Here is a 24,025-nt window from a genome sequence, read left to right as displayed (position 1 = left end):
TGATGCTATATTGTTTGTTCTAATGATCTCTCTATAATTGCTGACTAAATGTTTGCTGTCAGTTATGTTTCTCTGTGTGCATCTGGTACTCCTTGAAAAAATTTTTTCATTGCTCATGACAGTCTAAATAGAATGTCTCAATTTTGAAATTAAAGTTTGTTCTATGTTTAAAGGATTATTCTAATGTGAAGATGATAGCTTAAGATTACAGAAAACATTTATTCTTATGTACATTCCAATATACTGTTCATTCTCTGCTGGATTTTTGGGTATATAGTGATTGTCTATTTGTATCATCCAGTTTCGGTAGTTATTTTTAAACAAGAATCTAAAAGACACCAGCTAAGATGAACAACATTACCATGAACATAGCCTATCTTGGTTATAATAGGAGGAACCTCACTCATAAATATGATACACATAGTAGAAGAAACAACACAGCTTTAGCCTGCTTCATTAGCACTGAGGATATTGATACTATGAAACGAGATAAAGATCATCAGAAATATCAGTTCTCCAACTCATGGGTATACAGAGGAAAAAATGAAAATATTTATACACAAGTTAGTGGGCAAATGTTTAAATGCAAAAGACACTGAATCTCTTAGCAATAGAGAGGTTGAGGCGCACATTGTAAACGTGTACGTGTGACGTTCGGCGCCGCTTTCCCGTAAGCCTAAAAGTTTAACGATGGTGTTTGAAATGTCGAGCGTGATTCCACCGACTATCCAAACACCATTGTCAAACTTTTAGGCTTACGGGAAAGCAGCGCCGAACGTCACACATACACGTTTAAAACGTGCACCTCAACCTCTCTAATGTCTGAAAGTAGGTATTAAATAACTTGTGAAGGACATTCACATCAATACAGTTTTAATGCAAATATTACACACACTGTTATAAATATAATAAAAATAAAAAACAAAATACATAACTAATGAATTATGTATTTTGTTTTTTATTTATTTTTGTTGTAAAACTGTGGGCACAGAATTATTGTTATACAGTTGACCCCCCCTATAACACTGTTGATAATTCCATTTTATATGAATTCCATGTTGTACGAGTCACTTAGATTTTACAAATATATGAGCCGTTCACAGCCCAGCACATGTATTTGTAAAATCTAAGTGACTCGTACAACATGGAATTCATATAAAACGGAAAAATCAACAGTGTTATAGGGGGGTCGACTGTAATAGATGTTATTTTTTGATGTAATTAAGTATTTAATTTTTTCAAATGTTTCCATGTTCTATTTCTAAGTGTTCAATATTCTGATGATGGTCTATTAAGTAGATTAAAAACATTAGATTTATAATAAGATGTCATTGCTTATGGTGTATTTTATTGTTTTGATATCCTTAATATTTAGCATTTAGTAATAATGATAAAAATTATCATCAAAGATAGTATTACATAATTAAAACAATATGAAAATATAAATCTTAAAAGATATTTGCTTACAAATAATACTACATAAGTAATTTTTTTATGTTAATTTTTCAGAAATTATGTTTATGAAATATGTTATATTATTGTTAATAAATTTGATGTCTGTTTTTAGAGCTGAAAAGGAATGGGGAGATGGAATAAGAGGTTTAGCATTATCGGCTGCACGTTACAGTTTACTCCGTCTAGAAGAAGGACCACCTCATACTAAAAACTACAGGCCACAAGTTCTTCTTTTGTGCAAACTTAATGATGAACTAATACCAAAATATCGCAAAGTGATTTCATTTGCATCACAACTTAAAGCAGGTAATGAAATAAACTTTTCAAAACTTTATTACTTTTATTGTAATTCAATTCTTATCAGTAATTTATAGAATCTAAATAAATATACTCATTGACAAAAAAAGCTATATACCCAGATAGAATTGACCAATTATTACAAAACTCAACATCCAGATATGTCTTAGACAGGTATGTAAATAATTACAGTCAAGATCTGATTGCATGCTGGGTAAGCAGCCAGATGGCCTTAAAATTTCTTTCCCATTATTCTATAAAAAGGCTCACAGAGACTGTGTTCATAATTCTTAGTATACTTGTTATTTGATTCTTCCTGTACCATTGGCAGGCAACTATCAGAGGCAAAATTGCATGCACTGTTACTGCTGTTAGCATCTCAATATTGTGGGTTTCATTTGCAGAGGTGCCGTGACAAAGTAGCAGCATGGGACTTTAGTAGGTCAGTGCTATATCAATATTGGGTTTGATACAGAGATTTCTTTATTATATTGATAATTGGTAAATTTCAATAAATACCGAAAAATATTGAATACAGAAAATTATCAATAGTGCTGTGTCAATAACTAATATATCAAACTTAAACTAAAATTTATTGTTATCAATAATCTAGATGAATACTGACTTTTATTGGCAATTTTTATATTGGTATTTGTTAATAATTATCAGGTGACCAAAAAAGTTTGTGTGGTTTTGAGGTAAAAAGTGAATGAAGATATTTTATTCAGTAAAGTTAGCACCATCACAATGTACAGCCTAATTTCAACGAGACACAAGTTTGTAAATACCACTCCTAAAAATTGGGAAAAGTCCCAATTTTTAGAAGTGAAGAAATCCTTCAATCCTGTTGCCAGTGCTGCTCAGTTTCAAAACTATCAGTTGTGCATATGATTTTCCAGTGCGAAAAAAGGTGTTGTCTGATGGTAATGGAGGATGGGATAGAATTTTCCAACTAAGGCTGTGGAGTCACACATTGTCTTGAAGGAACACAATACCTTTGCAATTAATGAGTGTAGGTTGTTTCTGGAGCAGTGCATCTTGGACCATTGCAATTGTTCTGAGTAGATATTTGCAGTGATTGTTTGGCCAAGGGAAAGAAACTCATAATGAGCAATTCCAGCTGTTGGTTACGAGACACACAACAAAAAGTTTTCTATCAATGGACATTTGGCTTTGGCATATGCAGTAGAGATTCACTGGACAATAACCAATGATAGAAACATTTGGTGTTGTCATATTTAACTCATTTTTATCATACATCAACAACCAGTCTAAAAATGGCTCATTATTGGATTTTAAAGGCAGCAACAAGCAGATCATAAGCCTCTGAAGCTTGTTATTGGCACTCAGTTCACATGAAATCCATTTGCTCAGCTTCCAGAATTTTCCTAGGCTATGAAAATGCAATCAAATGGTTTAACATTCACATAGGAGTTTGCAAAAAAGTTAAATCATGTTTGTCTTGCATTAACTCAATGGCCACTTTCAGTTTATCCTCATCAATGATGCTGTCTTCTCTTGCGAGGTGCATCTTCAAGAGTCCTCATCATCCAATGAAAATTTTCTGAGCACTTTTGGGCTCACTGTATTCTTTCCAAATACTACACTTATCTTGTGGGATGCTTGAATCACAATAGTGCCCAGTTTAAACTCATAGAGTAAGCACTCTTGAATAACTGCAGTCAGGTTAACCATCTTTTTCCTCACTCTTCACTGTTTCATGAACTGCCTGTTTCTTCTTCCTGATATTATCTGATCACTATGACACACAACAGAAAACTGCACAAAGTTTCAGGTATCATTCTAATGGAAAATATGTGGACAAACTTTTTTGGTCACTTGATATAATAATCATCATAATTTCCCCAGCTGTCAGAAAATTCGCACTAGAGTGTTGTTGCAGTGTCAAAATCAATTTATCAATCAGTTATCAGCGCAACACTAGTCTTTAACAACAAATTCCAATTCTGTTTGGGAATGGATGATCATTGTGTATGTGTGTGATGGACCACTGTTGAGCTGAAGTGCCAAACAATGATCTTAAACTTCAATTCTTCAATCCAACTTCAATTCTGTCTTTATTTTTGAGTGGCATGCAGCCTGCTTGCTGGTCTGAAATAACCATTGTCCATCAAGATAATGCTCAGTTGAACACAGTTATAGTTTTCCAGGAATGGCTCATAAGAGTTTGTAGTGATTGTCTGTAGTAATAAAAGTAAAAAAATCAATATGTATTGAAAAAATATCATTAATGAAAGAAAAATATATACTATATAAATAATTCACTTCCTAAGTCAAGTTATACATATAAATACATTGCACAATACAGCTTGAACCTATTGTATAAAAAGAAAGTAAAAAAAGGAAATTATCAATAGATTGAAATTTAAATATAGATTACTTTCTTCATTCCTTTTGATTTAACAATTTATCTATCTATATTTATTTAGATGAAAAAATGTTATTTAAGACATGGAAGGCCATTCCATGTCTTAAATAACATTTTTCCATCTAATCCAAAATTCCTCATGGAAGTCTTATCAGGCCAATGTCATCAATATACTTAATGTATAGAAGGGGATAAGATATGTGAATGGGGACTTAAAGATGAAGTACTCAATTCTCCACATGAAGATTTTGACTGAAAATGCAGCAGCAGTAATTCTAAGAGGATACCATCATACTACAGGTAAACTTTATTAATGAACAAAAATAATTGTATACAATGACATATACAATTTCCCTAATAAGCAGTATAAAGTTAATAGGAAACATTTGAAATAGAATAAATAAGACAAATAATAAAGTTACCTTATATTTAATATAAACCTTATTTAAAATATTTATTAGTCACCCTGTAAATATATGTAAACTAAAAAAGGAAACATCTGGTTAATAAGTAACATATATTATAATATTTTAGTTAATATACTGATTTATATTAAAGTCTTTATTGGCTATTGGCTAAAATTAAGATCTAGATCATGATGATTGGTAAGCTGAGAAGAGACTTTCCACTGTTTATCTTGTTTTGTCTAAAGAGAATCAAGCATTTGATCAGCAACCTTAGAGGATTGACTTAAAAGCAGCCAAAATTGAAGGGACACAGATGTCAATGAATTTAAACCAGTTGGCCTACGAATATACTTTATATCTTTTGAAAATAGATCATGAATAGATAGATATAGGTACTTCCACTGAAGAAAAATTGAAATATAGAGTGCAGAGTTCAAGTTTTTTTATGAACCTGTGATTTTCTAAGCCAGTTGAATTTCTTTCTTGGGCATGGACCATAGCAACCAAATCTTAAAAATCAGGTGACAACATTTTCACTCTTATTGAATAGATGCAGATGAAGGTACCTTTCAAAATCTTCATCTGCATCTATTATTTTATCAATAAAAAATGAATTTGAAATACAGTTAAGAAGTTCTCACATTAAAATTAAAATTGAGACTTTTCCCATGTAAACCATTTATCTTTATAAAAGAGGTGTAAGTTTTTTCCATATAAAATGTTTCTATTTAAGAAAATTTCTTACTTAAATAGATTAAACTCTGCTTTGAAATTATTTTTCAGGTTGTGGACAATTGCTCTCATCTTCAGATTTTAAATTCAACTATTTTAAAATATTTACTATTGAACACAAGACTGTGTTATTATTAAAACACTTGGCATTTATCCACTTTATTCAGTTGATTTTAAAATAATAATTAGAACTGAATGTATCTCAATCATTATCTTAAGCTTAAAAAAGTCTCTGTTGAATGTTATGAGCAAACATGTAAAAATAATTCCTGTTAATATCTATATTCTCTAATTAGCAATATGACTTAACTTCTTACAGTAATTAAAAAGATTAACTCTCACAGAAATATAAACTATATGCTTACAATAAATTAGATTGCCAAAATACACTATTTTTCATTGAAATCTAGATTTATAGATCATTAGTCTAAAGTTATTAAAAAAGCCTAATAATGTCATTCAAGCTCACTTAATGAGCCTAAAATGGTAATTATTAAGAAATTTCATAGTTTACCAATAGGTAAAAAACAAAATGCAGTCTTTTAGAGTTGAAGAAAGCTAGTATTTAAAAAATTCTTGTCTGTAACAGACATCACATCATTATAGGATATTATACTGATAATGCATACAATGCGGAATTTTGGAGGTCTAATTAGTAGACATAATATGATTAGGAATAAAACTGTTTTTTCCAAGGCAGAGTTATATTATGCAGAAGTGTTGATGTTCTTTGGGAAAATGCTACGATCATACCAAGTACTCATTTACAGAATAGTGAAACAGCTGTGTATTATGATATTTAAGAATTTTGTGCTTAATAAGTAGAAAAGAAGACATCACTAAATCTTTGAATCTGGAAATTAACAAAATGATCTAAAAATTTTAAAATGAATATACTTTCAAATTTTTTTCTTAAAAACTTCTTTATTCTAAATTTCTGTAAAGCTGATACCTTTTTTGATAATAAAATGCAGCCATTTAAGAAAACCAACTTCTTAATTACAAGAGAAATGTTTTTGGGCCTTCTATTTGACTTAACTTTTGGCTCAATAATATTCGAACATAGGATATGCATGCTGTTCTAGGATATTTTTAAAATAGAAAATTTACACCTGACATTAACCAGTTAAATAATAATGTAAGATTATATAAAACACATAAATAAATGAAATTAAATTAAATTTGCTATCAAAAAGAAAAACATATATGTCAAGTTGTGTCAGGGTGTAGTTAAATATTAACTACTACACTGGTTAGATTAATTAGATAGTTTTATATACTTATAATATTTTTGATGAAAATTTCTTTATACAAAAATTGTTACAGTAAAACTCAGATAACTGTTTGAAATAAGATTTTGTTTCTGATTATAGAGACAAGGTAATCTGAAGATACAATTTAATTAAATTTTGACCTCTTATTTCACTGAATTCATATATCATATCTTTGTTAGGAAACAATTCTATTACTTCTAATTACCTGTGTAATCTAAATGTAACAGAACATATAAATGATTTCAAATAAAATAAGATTTTTGTTTTCAGGTAAAGGACTTTGTCTCATAAGGTCAGTAATTGAAGGAGACTTTACTCAGAAATACAGTGAAGCCCAAGCTGCAAAACAGGTATTTTTAAGATATAGTCACATTATTTTTGAAATTCTTAAGACAATTTTTATTTGTACAACTTTAAATTTAAATTATAAATGTAATATGATCAAAAATTATAATTTTGAAAGATTAAATCATAAAAAAATTGTTAAAAATCACTGAGCTATAATTTGATTAGTTATTGACTGAATAATTAGAAACTTGCAGTTTTAATAGATAAATTGTCTTTGTTAGAACTAATCACCAAACCCCTTTCTTACTTTTCCAGCAGTCAATTTAATAAAAAATCAGAAAAACAAATGTTTTTGTTCCCTTTTAGGATTTGCTTCATGTTATTAAGCCATTCAAATAACAAAAAAGCTTTTGTATTTTCTAAAATAGAACAGTTCAAATTTTACACATGTATATATAGCTTGTATTAATATATACACATTAAATATTTTAATGGTGTTTGGAACCTATGTTATCAATTAATATTATTTATCATCATATGATTAGCAATAAAGAAAGGCCAACATAGTAGACTTATTACACCATCACTGGACACAAGACCAGCGTTAGAAAATCACTTTATTTTTCCAAAAAAAAAATGCATTTCGGACCTTAAGTCCCTCATCAGCTTGTGCAAGCTGATGAGGGACTTAAGATTCCCATTTTTTGTTTAACTGACAAATGGAAAAGGCAGTATAATCTGAATACTGTAGGATTCCATTTGTATGTAATGTGGTATGCTTATATCTTTAGCCAGTTTTGTGTAATTCCTGTTCAGTCTAGGGTCAAAATCCAAAATTATGCATTTATAATTTTTAATCTTTTAATAATTTGTTAATCTAAGTTAAACAAAGAACAACATAAACCTTCATTCTATATTATATGCTAAATCAGTAATGAGCTTTCTGCTGAAGCCATGCTCTATTGCGGTATTTTTAATTTGCTCATTTTAATGCAATACATTGTCTATGCAGGAACAACGGGTTCAAGCCCACCTAAGTAGTGTCCAAAACACATCTGTTTTAACGGTTTTGGAATTGCTAGAGTTAGCTGGTATGAAGAAAGCTTGGGAATAGGATTTGTGATAAATTCATTCTATCTTTGCAGAGCTCTAAATATTCAGGTATAAACAGTGGACATTGCTGTTGTTAGATTGGTCAAGATCTAATACTAAATCATAATTGTTGTTTTAAATGTTTATAATAATTCATCAGTGTTAAGTTTCATCTGTTTTCCATAAAACAGAAATAACAGCATATTAGGTAGGATTTTCCCCAAGATGTGAACTTCAAGCTAACAATTATCCATTTCACACAAATCCACAGAAACCAGGCTACCCATCAGGTTATCATGGTTCTGTAGGTATGTCCAATTGTTAAATGTGAGAAATGATGACTAGCATACTAAATGCATTAAGTCTAGTATTTGTCAGTTGTAATTCTGAGCATTGTGTATGGCACGGGTTCCCAACCTATGGGTCGCGACCCAGAAGGGGGTCGCGATGAGTTTTCTGTGGGGTCGCCAACTTATGCAGTAAACTAAAACAAAATTTTCACTATAATGCAATATTTATTTTTAATGGTGTCTTAATTAATAATACATGCAATTTCAACCATCTCATTAAATTAATTATTAAACATAATTTAAAATAAAATTATACTAAAAAACTAATTTCATTGTTTTTTAATTATCTTATTAAAAATACCTTTTTCAATTGTATCGGGGTCGCGGGTCACTTGGCTTTTATAAAAAGGGGGTCGCCACCCGAAAAAGGTTGGGAACCGTTGGTGTATGGTATTGAATAGGAAATCATGTCACAAGCAAAAGCATAGCTCTAGCCTAACTGATGGGAAATCAAGATGAACTCAAGTACCAAAATATGCTAGCCCACCAGTGGCCATGTGGATAAAAACACTGAACACTGGTAATTGGTCATGAGTTCATGCCTCACCAATGGGCTGGCCACATGCAGTTTTCTTCTCATTTGTAACATGTAAATAGGGCCAGTTTTCCATAAAAGAGGGAAGCAGACCCCTGTTTAGGTGTACTTAGGTCCCTATGGCTCCTGGGAGGCATTCCCACATTGGCAGATCACCCGTGTGTTGCTTTAATGAGTTGGCTATGGTTTATTTATATACTCTTAGGTTGTATATCATAGCTGATTTTGCTTTGTCCATTGCTGATCTTATTTTAAATAGCATCATGTAGTATTCAAACTATTGTATTTTAGAAAACATTTTTCTTATCTATTTTTTTATTAAATTGACCTTTGGAAAAAGTAAGAAAGGTGTTTGGCGATTAGTCGTATTCTGTTTCATCTTTTTTGTGATATATTTAAGTGCCTATGTTAGAAATTTAATAATTACTGAATTTGTATTAATTTGTTAAATTTTGATATGCTTGGAAATGTCTGTCTATATGGAGAGGATAGCAACAAGCAGTTTTTGCATAACATGGGAATGCAATGCTATCATCATCAACAAGAGTTTAAATGAGACTCTTGGATTTGAATATATCCAAGATAGCTATTAACTACCATACTGTTTAGATTATTGAATAGTTTTATACTGTTATAACATTTGAATTATAAAATTATATATTTATGTAGAAACTAGAATGGTAATACTAGGTAGAAAAATCATTGATGTGAGATGATAATTACAATAAAATAATAGATCAGTTACGAAACAATAATAGTAATAATATGAAAAATAGATATAATATATTATAATATTATCAGAATATAAAAATAATTATATAAATATAAATTACTGAGAATTAACTTGAAGAGAACCAACCAAAATCAATTATAAATTTATATTATGTAAGTATTACAAAATATATCAATAAAAGAATAAAGAACCATTGTTAGTAATTGTTTGTGAATTGTGGGATAGTCTCCCACCAATAACAATATTGTCTTTCAAATGTAATTATTTGCAACATTATTTTTAATAAGCAGATATAAAACATATATTTTTAAATATGTACTACTGAACAACTAATTGTAACCCTGCAGATAATTAATCCAAAGAGTATTTCCTTCATTGCCATACTTAAGTTAGCCATTTCATAACTTTAAAAAATTTGAACTTCATCTCTAATACCTGATAACTTTCTGAAATTTTTATTTTAAATCAGTCAGTCAGTCATTTATTTGATACTGCTTTTTGCCTTAACAAGTGGGGTACAAAAAGTTTAAAAGATCACATAGTTACATACATTATGATAATTATCATTATCCAGGTACAGTTGTATGAGTTGAATTTAGAAAACTATTGTAACATATTTATTGAAATAAACTACTAAATAACAAAAATATTTATATAATGTTACAGAACTTAATTTTTTGTTAATTGATTTAAATATTCTTCATAAGATCATAAATTACTTTTTAAATGCTTGGTAAATTCACAAGATACAAAGAAATGATTTTTAACATTTCAAAATAAAGATTATGAAAGGAACAATTGGAACAATGTATTACATTACTTCTACATCCATTTAAAAATATATATATATATATTTGTTAAACCACAGTTGTATTATGAAAAATTTATTTGTTTTTAAATTTAAATTATAAGGTTAACTTTGAGATGTCCATGGAAAAGCTAAAGAATTTTTCAACAAACTATACTTCTGCTCTATATAAAGACTATCTTGAGCCCAATATTTATCTCTGAAAGATTGTTGAAGTTCAGCCAACAAGACCCTTTTATCAGAAAAGTGAATATCCCAAATTAGACAATAAATGCTCCATTGAGGAAAACCAAGTTATGAGCAAAATATTTGTGCTTACTAATTTTAATTTCTTATAAACCAACTTCCTGAGATCAGACTAGCACAGTGGTTCTCAGCCTTTCTGAGGCTGCAGAACATCATTCATATACTTTTTATTACACAGAGCATTAACATCAATATATTCAAAAATTGATAAGCAATTCCATGTTTACTATTCTCATGAAACAATGAATCAATAAACTAATAAACTTTAATATATTGAATAAAATAGAAGCATGGAATTATCTATCAATATAGCAGTGGGAATAAGTTTGAATAAAAACTTTAAAATCTTTCTTTCATGGAACGCTTGAGATAGGTTTGCAGAACACTGGTTAAGAACCATCGCTCTAGCAGCTCTAGAATCTTGAACCAGTAACAAAAAATAGCCATAGTTAAACTTATAGCCAATGGTGGGCTATCCAATTCAGATCTCAAAACAGGTCCAGACACCGAATGATTAAGATGAAAAATCAATCTAATGAATGTCAATTGAGTTTTCTCCAGTCTGTCAACAAGACATGGACCCCAAATAGGAAACAAACCCAAACTTGACCATATCGAGGAATCAAACAGCTGAAAATATGACTTAGCAAGTTTATGATCAGAATGAAGCAATCTTCTGCTAATTTAATAAAACTTAAGTTTAAATTTCATAATTACTTTGTCTAAATGAAAAGAAAAAAAGATCTATGGAGTAAAATAAATACCTGAATATTTATAGGATGACACCATTTCCAAATCAGAATTGAATAAATAGAATTTGTCATTCTTTCCCAGCCTACTCTCTCTCTGAAAAATCATCACCTTAGATTTAATCTCATTAATATGTAATCTATTAGTCCCACAATAATCCTGTAAAAGGTAAAGTTTTTGCTGAAGACCATTAGGAGAATAAGAAAGTGCTGCAATATTGTCTGCAAATAGAAGACAATTCACTTCAATTAGCGCTGATACATACATAATTCTTTATTAGGTACAGAATTGAGTATGTACCTAGTATCACGAGGCATAACTAAGTGATGAGTACAAATACACAATACGAAATATGATAATGCATAATCAACAAAGATAGTCATAATAATATAGGTATACCTATGAAAAAATTCAGATAATCATTGATAAAGAAATAAAAAGAATGGGGCTAAGTGGTTTGCCTTGAGGGAGATCTATATTAGAAATTACATATTCTAATACAATGATTAGCAGTGCTAGAAAACAATTGTCTTAGGCATCTATTCTTTTATTAATCATCTATCTGAAAAAGCTTAAACCATAAAATATGGTCAATTGAGTCAAATGCTTTTGACAGAAATAAATTCAACATAATCTTTATTATGTTTTTTTAGACAAAACTACTTGCAAAACTCTGAGAAAAGAAAATAGATTATATCTCATGCCTCTGTTTGCTACAAAAGCCCTGACTAAAAGATATAGTATGAAAATGATCAAGCCAAAGCTTCAAACAATTAACCAGTAATGAGGAGAAAATTTTTCTGATTACACTTATTAACAATATTGGATGATAATTCAAAGGATCTTGAATGACTGCCCCTCTTATAAATCATTTTAAAATAAATACTCTTCCAACTTGAAGGAAAAGAAGAATTAACTCAAACTATTATGCAGAGACAACAAATGATAAAATCTCTTCTGAATAATGTTTTAAATAATCTCAACTTTAATATTATCCAAGCCAGGGGCTTTATTATTTTTCAGAGAACACACAACAGACAGCAATTCATTAAAGGAAAAAAGGTTCATCCAATAGTGGATCCACATTGTTATCAATGCAATCAGAAAATATAGCAAGAGGAGGTCCATAAAAAAAGCTTTCAAATAGTCCAACCATTTAGTGATAGGGTATTATATACAGGTTTTTTAATTATAAATTTATTAACAAGCTACCAAAATTTTTTATTTTTGTTTAATTTAGAATAAATAATGAAATGTTGTCTAGATCTTGATCTCCTAAAAGACTGTAAAGCCCAATTTTTACATTTCTTCAGTTGAGACAGTCTCTATCAAACCAAAACTTCAGAAAATTCCTTGAACAATCATATGTAATAAACATACTGCTTTGAGCTGCAGATTCAAGAATCATATCAATGAAGGATGAATAGTAAGACAAAGAATCCAAAAAGAATCTGCACTTAAAATCTTCATGTCTCTTAACAACATTAGACAAACACTTATCCAAACTTGAAGGTTTCGATACAAAGTGGAAAACTTCTGCAAGCAGGCTTTTAGTAGGAAGAAGGGAATTGAATCAAAAAAAACAATAAGACTGGGAGATGATCAGAATTAAATTTATTCAAAATTTTAGTCTATTAAATTAACTAATTTTGAGTTCATAATAATTAAATCAACGATAGATACTCCAAAAGGGGAAATGAATGTAAAATTTTCCGGGAAATCAGTAACGGGGCAATCATTTACAAAAATCAAGCCAAAAGATTTAACAAAATTTAAATAAGATTTTTAATTATAGAGGTAAGAATTATCATTAGATTTTCTAATATTATAAAAAATTTAAATAGGACCAGTATATAGTGTATCTATTTCAGAAGTAATTCAAGCATTAGTATCACCAAGAATCAAAATATCATCATTATCCTTAAATTCAAGTATTAATCTACCAAGATTCTCAATCAGAGATTCATGATTATTTATGGAAAGATAAATTCAAATAATCAAAAGTTTAGAACGATCAGTAAACAAAACTTTGTCAAATGTAAGTCTAGCAATAATAAAAATTATCAGAAAGATAACAAGTTTCTAACTCACCAAATTTCCAAGAGATTATCAACATCAGACCTCCAGATGGCCTTCCAGGACCTTTGGATTTATATGCTAAAAATTCAATAAACCAGTATTGAGAAGCAAAGATGAAAGTTTTCATTGAAAATATCATTTACATTCCTGTTATAGCAACAATGTGATATGAAAATACAAAATCAATAAAGATCAAGTCAGCAAAATTAGAATTTAATGAACCATGACTATTCTAAGAAAAACTTTTAAATTAAAAGAATCTTCTGAGTAGGAAACATCAGATAAATTTCCTAGTTTTCCACCACTTGACGATTTATCAGCTTCCTTGGTAAGAAAAAAGGTTTGATCTTCATCAATCTATTTTTTAATAAATTGAAAGTGAAGTTGTCATTATTAAACAGTCAGCTCTCACAAACAAAGAATTATTTCCCTTAATCTCTGTAAAAAGGAATGAGATTCTTCCACCAAATTCTTGATATCCAATATAAATCATCAAAAATCGTGACCCTGGAATACTTGTCTTTCATTTGAATATTATGCAAATTCCTATAAATCAGTTTTTTAATCAGAAACAAGATCAAGTTCTACTAACACCAAATTATTTTTGAAATTTTATTAAAAGTTTTCATGGAAATAATATCACTGTTGGATCTTTTAATAAAAGACAGAATGTTGGAAGCTAAACTCAAAATTTCTGTTGTAATCCAGCAATAATGATATTATTTCACTTACATCATTGAACAATGAATCCAATAAATATAAAAACTAAGAAGTTTCAGAAGTCAAAAGTAGAGCTGAATTAGTTAGTTCTGCTACCTTCTACTCTACATTAGTGAGACAATATTCAAAGTCTTTATGCAAATTAACCAGCCATTCAAATTTAGTAGATAAGTCCTTGAGTTTTATCAGGATGGCATCAAATTGTTCTTCTAAGAAAGAAACCAAATTTTGAGGTACAGTAGTAAACGAATCCAATAAAGAGAAAAAACATTCCAGCTGTGAGATTTCAGAGCTGGTTCACAAGGCAATCTTTGACGTATTCCAATTGATGATATGGATGGCTTTGAAGGAAGGGAAAGAGGAAGAGTATGGGACATTGGACCAGGATTAAATTTGATGCTTCTAATTAATTATAACATGCATATTAACAAATAAAAATTTTAAAAAATTAGTATTTTCTTTTTAGTTTGGGAATGTAAACTTTAAATTAATGAATTTTAGCGAATAAATAAACTAATTAATTAAACGCTTGAAATAATAATGAAGTAATTCTTAGAAAAGAAATAATGAATTTAAAGTTGTTATCTTTCATACATTTACAAATAAGATTAGAATAACATTTACATTCTCATTTCGTTTCGATTAAAATATTTTTTTTATTTTTTTTTCACTTTAAAAGTTTTATATTTATTTCTTTATTTTTTCTAATAGGCTTTCTGGGATTTATAAAGTATGGCTGTTATTCAAGTGAAGATAACGAAAACAACACAACAATGACTTGTTACAAAAATCATTTAGGAAAGATACTAACGTTTCCAATTGTAAAAGCAGCTATTATTATTCTTTTTCTATCGTATTTCGCTGGAGGAATCTATTTCACGAAATATACTCGATCAACGACAGGTATCAATAAAGCATTTAGCGACAATTCTTACATGATAAACTTCCTTCGTGATGAATATACGTTCTATTCGAAATATCGAGATAGAGTCCAGATAATTGTTACCTCGTCACTGGATTACTCCGATCCAAACATTCAGAATAATCTAGAGAAATTAACGACAGAACTGGAGAATTCTCCTCATATGGCCGGGAGTAATTTCACGGAATCGTGGCTGAGACTATACTTGAAATACATTAAAGATCCACAGTTTTGGATTTCTCTCAGAGGATACAACTTAAGTCGACCCGAAGACTTCACCGATGCTTTACGCAAAGTATTTCTTAAATTCAAGTGGGCCAANAAGACTTTGTTCGCTATCCGAATTGTTCGTTAACTGATGGTCATTTTAACAGAGTAAATAGGGATAGGGGACACACGACCAAAAATTAACTTAAAATTAAAGTAAAATTTATTATTTTTAAGTTAATTTGTATAATAATACATGTTAAATAACACATAAACAGGCACACAGAAATGTAAAGTTCATTTTTTGTGATGAAGGTACTGACTTTTCTGAAATTCTTGTTCTTTTGCAATAAAGTCGTAAAGTTTCATTTGTCACTTTTTTCTTTCCTTGAGCAAATGTCAGAAGCAGAAGATCACATCCAAAATGCCTTGTTTTGCTTTTGCACTCCTTTCAAAATCTGGATCATTTGCTACAATTTGATCAATGATTTCAGTTATCTTACCACACTTTTACTAAGGAAATCTATAAATAAATTCTCTGGGTTCTTTGTTTTCAGAATCTCTATTTTCCAATTGCACATGAATTCAGTGTTCTGCCAGTTCTTGAAGGTTGTTGTTGGTAAGGCTCTCACCATAAACCTCTGTAACTCCTCAATATCCTGCTCGTCTATATCTCCTAATCCTGCTATATCAATTAGGATGAGTTTGGTCAATCTAATGATACAGCGATAGGCTTTTCTCATTGAGAATTCTTGAATACCTTCAGACATAACTTCTTCCATACTTCGTTTGTGCATTTATCAGTTAATTCTTGCCAAGCAAAGTTGATATTTCCTATGACATCCATAATGATATATTTTTTCCAAAATTGCATCAAACATAGATTTAAAAAAGTACACCTTTTGCCACCTTTTGCTGATTGGTTTGTGTTCGTAAATAATTGTATTATATACAAATCAATGAAATGCCACAATAATTTAAATCAACGTAAATTTTGAGCTTTACTTTAGGCTTTGAGCAGACCTCATTATATCGAATCAGCGTTAAGTGAGGCAGTGCTAAGTGGGGTCTTACTGTACATCAAAACTATAAAAATAGGAAGACAAGTGCTTAAGTAAAACAATATATCAGAAATGCATTTATAATAAGATTTTTAAAATAAAACTCAGTTGTAAATATAACAGTTTAAATCAATTAATTAATTAAAATCATCAATTAGATATTAATGCATTTCCTGAAAAAAATTATCATCATATACTTATTTTACAAATTCTACTGGCACTTTTTCATTTTTAAAATTTTGCCTTATTTACTCGAATGTAAGACACCATCAAATCTAAGATGCACTTTAATTTCTACATGCTAACCAATGAATTTTTTTTTTTTTAATTATGCAACCTGATAAATTTATTGCAAGTAAAATAAGTTATACATTATTGTCTTCTGTGGTATCAAAGTTGGAAAAGTCGTCACTTTCCAAATTAGGCTCTTCTGAATTGATTCTGAATTTGATACCTACATGTAATCATTCTCAATGCATTTGAAACGTTGAAAATGCAACATTTTTTTTGAAAGACTACTGCACAACTTTTACTGGGATTTTCATACAAACACTTATGACATTATTACAATATAATAGACCAACAAGACTTAGTTCAATTGACCTCTTAATCCTTCAGACAAGAATTTTTCGTGCTTGCTATTTTTAGCAATACCAGCCCTCCCGAGAATTTCTTGTACTCGATAGCCTTGAAATGATTAACCTGCCAGGCAAGACCTACTGCTAGGCATTACTAGACAAAAATAAAACCTGCCAATGAAAGGGTTATATATTTTATATTACAAATATAGATTTAATAAAATCATTAAAATGACACAATGACTAGTGACAGAGAAATAAGACACATGGCACTCGAGGTCAATAATCATGATGTATTAAAATCAGTGGTTCCCAAAGTGAGTGCTGATGCCCCCTGTGGACAGTGAGTAAATCTAGTAGGGACAAAAAGAAGCAAATGGGTGGCAGGGGGTGCTGGAGGCAACATACTGAATAGTGACCATAGGCAAAAGTTGGGTCACTGACCACCTTTCCTTTTTCTCTTTTAAAATGGGTAAGAAGAAACATTGCATTTAATGATTTTCAGATATGTCCTTAACATACATTGTTCTCCACAAGTGTAAGTTTCATAGAAAAGTTTTTCTAAGAATATTTTCAAGCCTTTCGTACAAGGGAGAATAAGTTGGGGGCAATGGGTATAACTTTATAGAACTAAGGTTGTGATAACTCAGAAAAGTTTTGGAATCATTGTGTTACATCGAATTACACGTTCTGTTTTCAGAGATACTAAAACCTGAAAAATGTCTCTCTTACATTTGAGTAAATATAATAATTCTGTATGTTTTTCATTAAATGCTAAATTTAACACAGCATTTCATTAATATAAGCATTTGATTTTCTTGGAACACAAATGTATATGAAAACTGAGTTATAGGTTTCTACATTATTCAATAATTGAAAGCGTTATATTAATATTATGCTTGTGTCCACTGAACATTCTTGTGAACTAGGACTTGTTATACTGAGAGAAGAGAACCACACCATTTCCAATTAAGATATATTTATTGTAACATAATCTTGTATGCCACTACAATTGAACATCTGCCTGAAATGCTTGATTGTAGTGGCATACAAGATTACATTACAATAAATGTACCTTAATTGGAAATGGTACATTTCTCTTCTCTCAGTATAACTAGTCCTAGTTCACAAGAATGTCCAGTGGACACAAGGATAATATAAGTAATTAAGGACAAGAAGAACATATTAACAATTGAAAACATTATTTACAATGGGGTCATAGTTCTTTGATAAAAATTATCATAAAGAAAGAGTAATCTCTAAATCAATATTGTTATTGGGCTGCAATTTTCAAAAATCCAGCAACATTTTAAAACTCCATGTGATGTAATTTGTTATATTTTATTAAGAAAAGCTTTTTATATTTTTAATTCTTATAAAATGGCAAAAAGCTTAATTTTTAGAGTAAAAATGAGTTTTATAAAAAAAAACAAATTGTAAATGCTAATAAAGAGTAAAATCATTATTAAGTCCGACTCTATTCAAGATATGGCACATGACCCCCCTTTCTCTCTCCACTCTCTCGATCTATAAGTACGAAAATTTAATAGCATCAACCCCCCTAATAAACAAACTTCTCTGCAAAATTTCAGAAATTTTTAACAAAAAGCACGGGCGTTATTAAGCCTTCAAAGAGGGTGAACAAAATCATGCTCCACACAGACACCGTCACTCACTCACTAACATCCATACATATAGTAAATAATATTTTTTTGCATTTTTTGATGTTTTAAGGTCCCGAGTCCAAAAATGTAAAAATCTTGGGAGAGATTATTCTTTGACCAATCGCCATACCTTCCCTCTGTTATATATAACTGAGCTGGGTCAGTAGAAATTGTAGATTTATAAATTCCCACTGGCATCCATCTGTCTGTTTGTCATTCCTTAATCTTGAGAACAGAGTTAGATGAAAACCAAGACCAGATATTTCTATATCTTGTCTAGAAAGCGTAGGGGCAGGAGGCCCTGATTAATTATATACAAATTCCCATTTTGGTCCTGAAGTCAAGTTATTTCAATTCAAAAATTTTTCCCCAAATAGAGTTAGATAGATGATCGGCACAACTCCATTATAACAGGAAAAATATGACATATAGGGGCAAGACTACTAAAACTGACTACTACTTAGTAAGCATTCCAAAAAATTTTGAAATGTGATATCTATTATATTGAATAAGCATGAACAAATTAAAAATATAAAAAAACAATACATTTTTTAATTTTTCTTACTTATGTATAGTCTAAATGTTTTCATATAGGAGATTTTTTATTGTTATGTTTTGAAGGCAGTAACCTCTAGACCACAAGGACTTTACTGATTATATTTGAAAATAAATAAATCAATAAATTCTATAATACTAAACTGTATTTAATAAACTGCAGCCCTCAAATTGCAGACCTATACATTTCCACTGTTTGTCTGCCCTTTGTTAATCTCGAGAATAGTTAGATGAAAATTGAGACCAGATACAGAAAACTTAGGGGCTGGAAACCCTGAACAAACTTCTGGTCTCAACCAGAAGTCATGTGGTTGTTTTTAATTAAAAGATGGTTAAAAATTGCAGCCCAGCATTGTGAGGATGTCACAATAAATAATAGTTCATAATTAATTGGATTCAGAAATCCAGTTAATGCTAACAGATTGGAGATAAGATTGCTATTGTTATTGTAGTGCAGTATATCAAAAGTTTATCAAAACGATCAGATATCTAAATGTTTTAATAATGTATACAATATATAATACAGCTGTCCCTTGATAATCTGACAGGTATGGGACCAAAGGGGTGTCAGATTACCAAAAGTGTCCGGATTAACGAAAGTGATTACATATTTGGCATTGTTTTGCTAGCAATAGCCTACAATATTCCCTACTCCAAGTGTTCAAACAAAACTGTCACGGAAAACACACAAAATGTGTGTCATTGTGTAAGAATTGGGTGGGGAGATTTTATGTCGCGACATGCTTCTGTGCAAGCAGACAAGTAACGGGGATGGGTACCTTGACGGGAGGTGCGTCGGACTATCAAGGGACAGCTGTACTAGTAAAATTTCATATTCAAGGTTTTTATATGAAAAAATATCTATTTGTGTATAGTCAAAAACATAAATATTTATGTAAATTTCATACTCCATTTTAACAATGTTTTTCTTTATTATATATTAAGATATGAACTATCCACATCATTGTTTCAATTACTTTCAGACTCTGAAAAATGTGATGGTAGAAGAAAAAGTGAAAGGATTTGCTGATGTATTAGTTGCAAATAATGTACCTGAAGGATTATGCCACATGTATGTTGTTTTATTATTATTATTTTACAACATATTCAATAATAAATAATAAATAACTAATTGTAACAATTATGATATCTTGCACACAAATTGAAAAGAGAGTTTTACTTGCAATATCAAAAAATTAAAGCATCAATATGCTAGTTCACTATTGAAAGTGAATCAGTTGATTCAGATTACATTAGGGAGGTTGCAGCTGACATTTTCATCCTGAAAACATGAATGTCGGACATTCATGTTTTCACAATGAAAACGTTGGCCACAACCTCTCTATTATAGAATGAATTCAGGAAACTAAAATAAATATCTACAAACAAAAAAAAAAAAAAAACTAAAGTCTTCGATTTCATTGTGAAGCCCAGTATGTATATAGAAACGTCACCAAACGTAATTCCGCTAATTTTAATAATTAATACTAAGTAATTTGCTACTAGAGTTAGATGTCATGTCTTAACTAAATTAATAATTATAATTTTAGTAATTTATTAAATAATTTAGAACCATCTGGAAGAAAAGAACTGACTCGGGGTGGAGCTTCAACCCCCAGGCAGGCAGAGGCTGCATGTTGAAGACCTGCCATGGGTCAGTTCTTTTCTTCCAGATGGTTCTAAATTATTTAATAAATTACTAAAATTATAATTATTAATTCAGTTAAGAGATGACGTCTAACTCTAGTAGCAAATTACTTATTATTAATTATTAAAATTAGCGGAATTATAGCCCGATTTTATTTAGGCCATCATTTAGTGATGTTTTCAATTTCAATCAGTTTTTTAGATACCATTAAATTTGATGATATTGGTTTTAAAAAAAATGATGCAAGAATATTGTAATTCCAGAACAGTTAAAAAAATAAAATAAAAAAAATAGTATTAAAAAATAAATAATATTGAATTCTACTATTTAAAACGAAAAATAAAAAAATTACAAGAAAGTTTTTCTTTTGTCTTATTGACATCATGATCCACTCTTGTTAATATTGTTTTTGATAAGTTTGATTTCAAATTATTGCTATAGAAGTTCAGTGAGTTAACCTATTTAACTCCAGTTGAACAGTTTGACACCTTGTTGTCTCATTGCCAGATCGAACAGAACACTTAACATATTCGAAGGAAGAATAAATGAAAGTTTTTTACTGCATTGTTAAGTTTTAGTTATGTTTGGACTGCAATTTTTAAAAATTGTAGATTTATAAATTTGCACTGGTATTCATCTGTCTGTCCGTCCTTCTTTAAGCTAAGTTTCACTGATTCGAGTTCAGCTATTACTACCATATAAATAGATTTGCCAGTGTCACACTTTACAGCTATCTCTACCATGCCTTATGTATTTTAACTGCTGATGTAGGAACATCGACATTTAAAATACATGAGGCTAAAAAAAATACTGTACACTTACTTTTGACAATGTCTTTCTTCATCCATGTCTTTCACAATGTCTTCTGGCTACCCAGCAACAATTGGCCTCTTCTGGATGTTCAGTAAAGAATAGGGTGAAGTCATTGGGCCCAACTTTCTACTAGGTTCTGGGGATCGATGACAAAGGTGCTTGATATTGCTTGAAAAATCATTTAATCTATATTTTACATTTACAGGTTTACATTGGTTACATGTACTACACACACAAACTGCACTCACTACGTGGTCATCTCTCCCTGCTGTTCCTCATCATCATCCTCATGCATGATAACATTGAAATAGGATAACTTGTTGATTGACAGATAGTCAGTAAGCATTCCAGTCTTGAAGAATTGGAGGCACTTTTGACTGGAGCCTAATTAGATAGCTGTGATGTTCTCGAGAAAATGCTGGAATTATACTGATGGTGTTATTGCTTCAGACAGGAATCACATTCTGTAGACATAGAATGTGATTCCTGTCTGAAGCACCTTCTGTTAACTTGCAGACTCCTGCCCATTCATATCATCATCATGGACTTTTAGCCATTAAATTTGATTCTGGATTTTTGAGAATGGGCTTCAGGATCATCAATGTCAACAAATCTGCACAGAAATAATTAGAATTTCAGTAATGTTCCTTTATTTGATTCTATTAACACATTGCAGCTGTTCCTTACCTCCCTTGGCTCATTGACTGTGGTTTGGGTTTCTTGAAAGAAAGTTTTAAAGCCATATAGCCTTGATATTGGGATACACTGTTGGAAACTATAGTTGTTCCTGGAGCAATGTATCTAAGCATGTGCTGCCAAAGAACTTGTCTGTTCTTGTTCTCCACCTAAAAGAATACAACAAAATACAATGAAAAACATCAAAAAAGCCTTCAATTCTGTTCTTCTACATATAACCAGGATTTACAAATAATTGCATGCAGTGTGCTTGCACTTGTGCAACATACAAGAGTGATTGTTTTGCTGAGCAGTATGTTGTCTAATGCTGCTGAGATATGCATTATGATGTCACTCATGATTTCCATTCATCTTTCTCATAAAATTGCACGATATCTCTGATCATCACATATTGGGTCAATTTATTCCGTAGAACCAATAAAAATGCTCATTGAGAAACTTCAATTTGATTGGACTCAGTCATCTGCCATTAAGATGTAATGCTGCATCAGTCCCAATACAGTTACCAGTAGCCAATGCAAATGTAAATCATTGCACACAGTGGCTATACAATTGGCCAATTATCAATCAGATACAGAGATGATGCTCTTGCAGTTACATTCACGAGATTGCAAGCAATGAGGCAGGTAACCTTGATCTCAACAGCCACAACCAATTGGCAAAGTTTTGTGCACCTGTTCACAAATTACAGTGGGTGATCGGTTAACGAACATAATCCATTCCAAGACTTTGTTCGCTATCCGAATTGTTCGTTAACTGATTATCAATTTACCATAGGTTTCTATGGGAATTTGATTAATTCGTTCTGGAGACCCCCAAAAAAAAATTTAAAAATATATACTTTCTTACTACGTTTATTCACATGTAATAATAAAAATACATATATACGCAGTCTTGCATTTTTATTAGTCGTGTTTTTTTTTCTGTTTGGACAGATTCTTTAACCCCCACAATGTCGATTGCTTTTCTGTTTTCTTCACGATTTTTCAGAAGTAATTAATAGCATTGTAATTGTAGAGATCTATAGGCCTATTAGCCTCAACCTGGTTTGAATGCCATTTTAAGACCGTTGTTCTGACATCCTTCCACTTCTTCAAAAGATCTTTAATAGCAGATATCGACATAAATCCGCATTTTCAGAAGAAAACTTAAAAGAAATATAAAATACCAGTAGACCCCTCTATAACACTGTAGATAATTCCGTGTTATATGAATTCCATGTTATACGAGTCACTTAGATTTTACAAATACGTGTGCTGGGCTGTGATCAGCTCACGTATTTGTAAAATCTAAGTGAGTCGTACAACATGGAATTCATATAACACGGAATTATCTACAGTGTTATAGGGGGGTCTACTGTATATAGAAATAAAAAAGAAATACAAGGGAGAGTTTCAAAGTTTGGGGGAATACTATCCGATCAGTATATACTGGGTAGAATGTCGTTGTCGACGTCTCCCGCACTCCGAAAAGTTTCGAATTGTTGCCTGAGACAAAGGAAGACCAATCGGTATTCGTTATTTACGTCGCTTCTTCTTGTGTTTGTTCAGTGAAGTGTTCATTATCCGAACATATGTTCGTTATCTGATCATAAAAATCTTTCGTGAAAGTGTTTGTTATCCGATCTGTTCATTAACTGATCACCCACTGTACATAATTGATGATAGTTGGTGCTGTGGAAATGAGAGGTCAAAAGTGTTCCATTCTGCTAAACATACAAAAAGTG

At 30.6% G+C, this 24,025-nt stretch overlaps 1 protein-coding gene and 1 long non-coding RNA gene across 4 annotated transcripts in view; one reads left to right on the top strand and one right to left on the bottom strand.

Moving 5' to 3' along the window:
• Positions 1-24,025, top strand: part of LOC111630925 (solute carrier family 12 member 6-like) — a 132,875-nt gene that overhangs the window by 101,040 nt on the left and 7,810 nt on the right. Inside the window, exons 16-18 of the mRNA XM_023375084.1 lie at positions 1,568-1,761; positions 6,825-6,904; positions 20,126-20,214. Of these exons, the coding sequence (XP_023230852.1) occupies positions 1,568-1,761; positions 6,825-6,904; positions 20,126-20,214 (363 nt within the window). The remainder of the gene's footprint in view (positions 1-1,567; positions 1,762-6,824; positions 6,905-20,125; positions 20,215-24,025) is intronic.
• Positions 1,759-23,050, bottom strand: LOC111630926. Of its 3 annotated transcripts, none has more exons than XR_002757606.1 (4): positions 22,291-23,050; positions 21,852-22,216; positions 21,613-21,789; positions 1,759-3,953 (listed from the first exon to the last, which is right to left on the bottom strand). It is a non-coding gene; the product is annotated as an uncharacterized LOC111630926 (long non-coding RNA). The 3 variants fall into 3 exon arrangements; XR_002757605.1 differs by having other exon boundaries at positions 21,613-21,771; XR_002757604.1 differs by having other exon boundaries at positions 21,613-22,216.

The sequence above is a fragment of the Centruroides sculpturatus genome, unplaced genomic scaffold (genome assembly GCF_000671375.1).
Source record: "Centruroides sculpturatus isolate CEXI.00-Female unplaced genomic scaffold, Cexi_2.0 scaffold653, whole genome shotgun sequence".
In the NCBI taxonomy this organism is placed as follows: domain Eukaryota; kingdom Metazoa; phylum Arthropoda; class Arachnida; order Scorpiones; family Buthidae; genus Centruroides; species Centruroides sculpturatus.
Note: the sequence above shows the minus strand (reverse complement) of the source record. Positions and strands in the feature narration are given on the sequence as shown.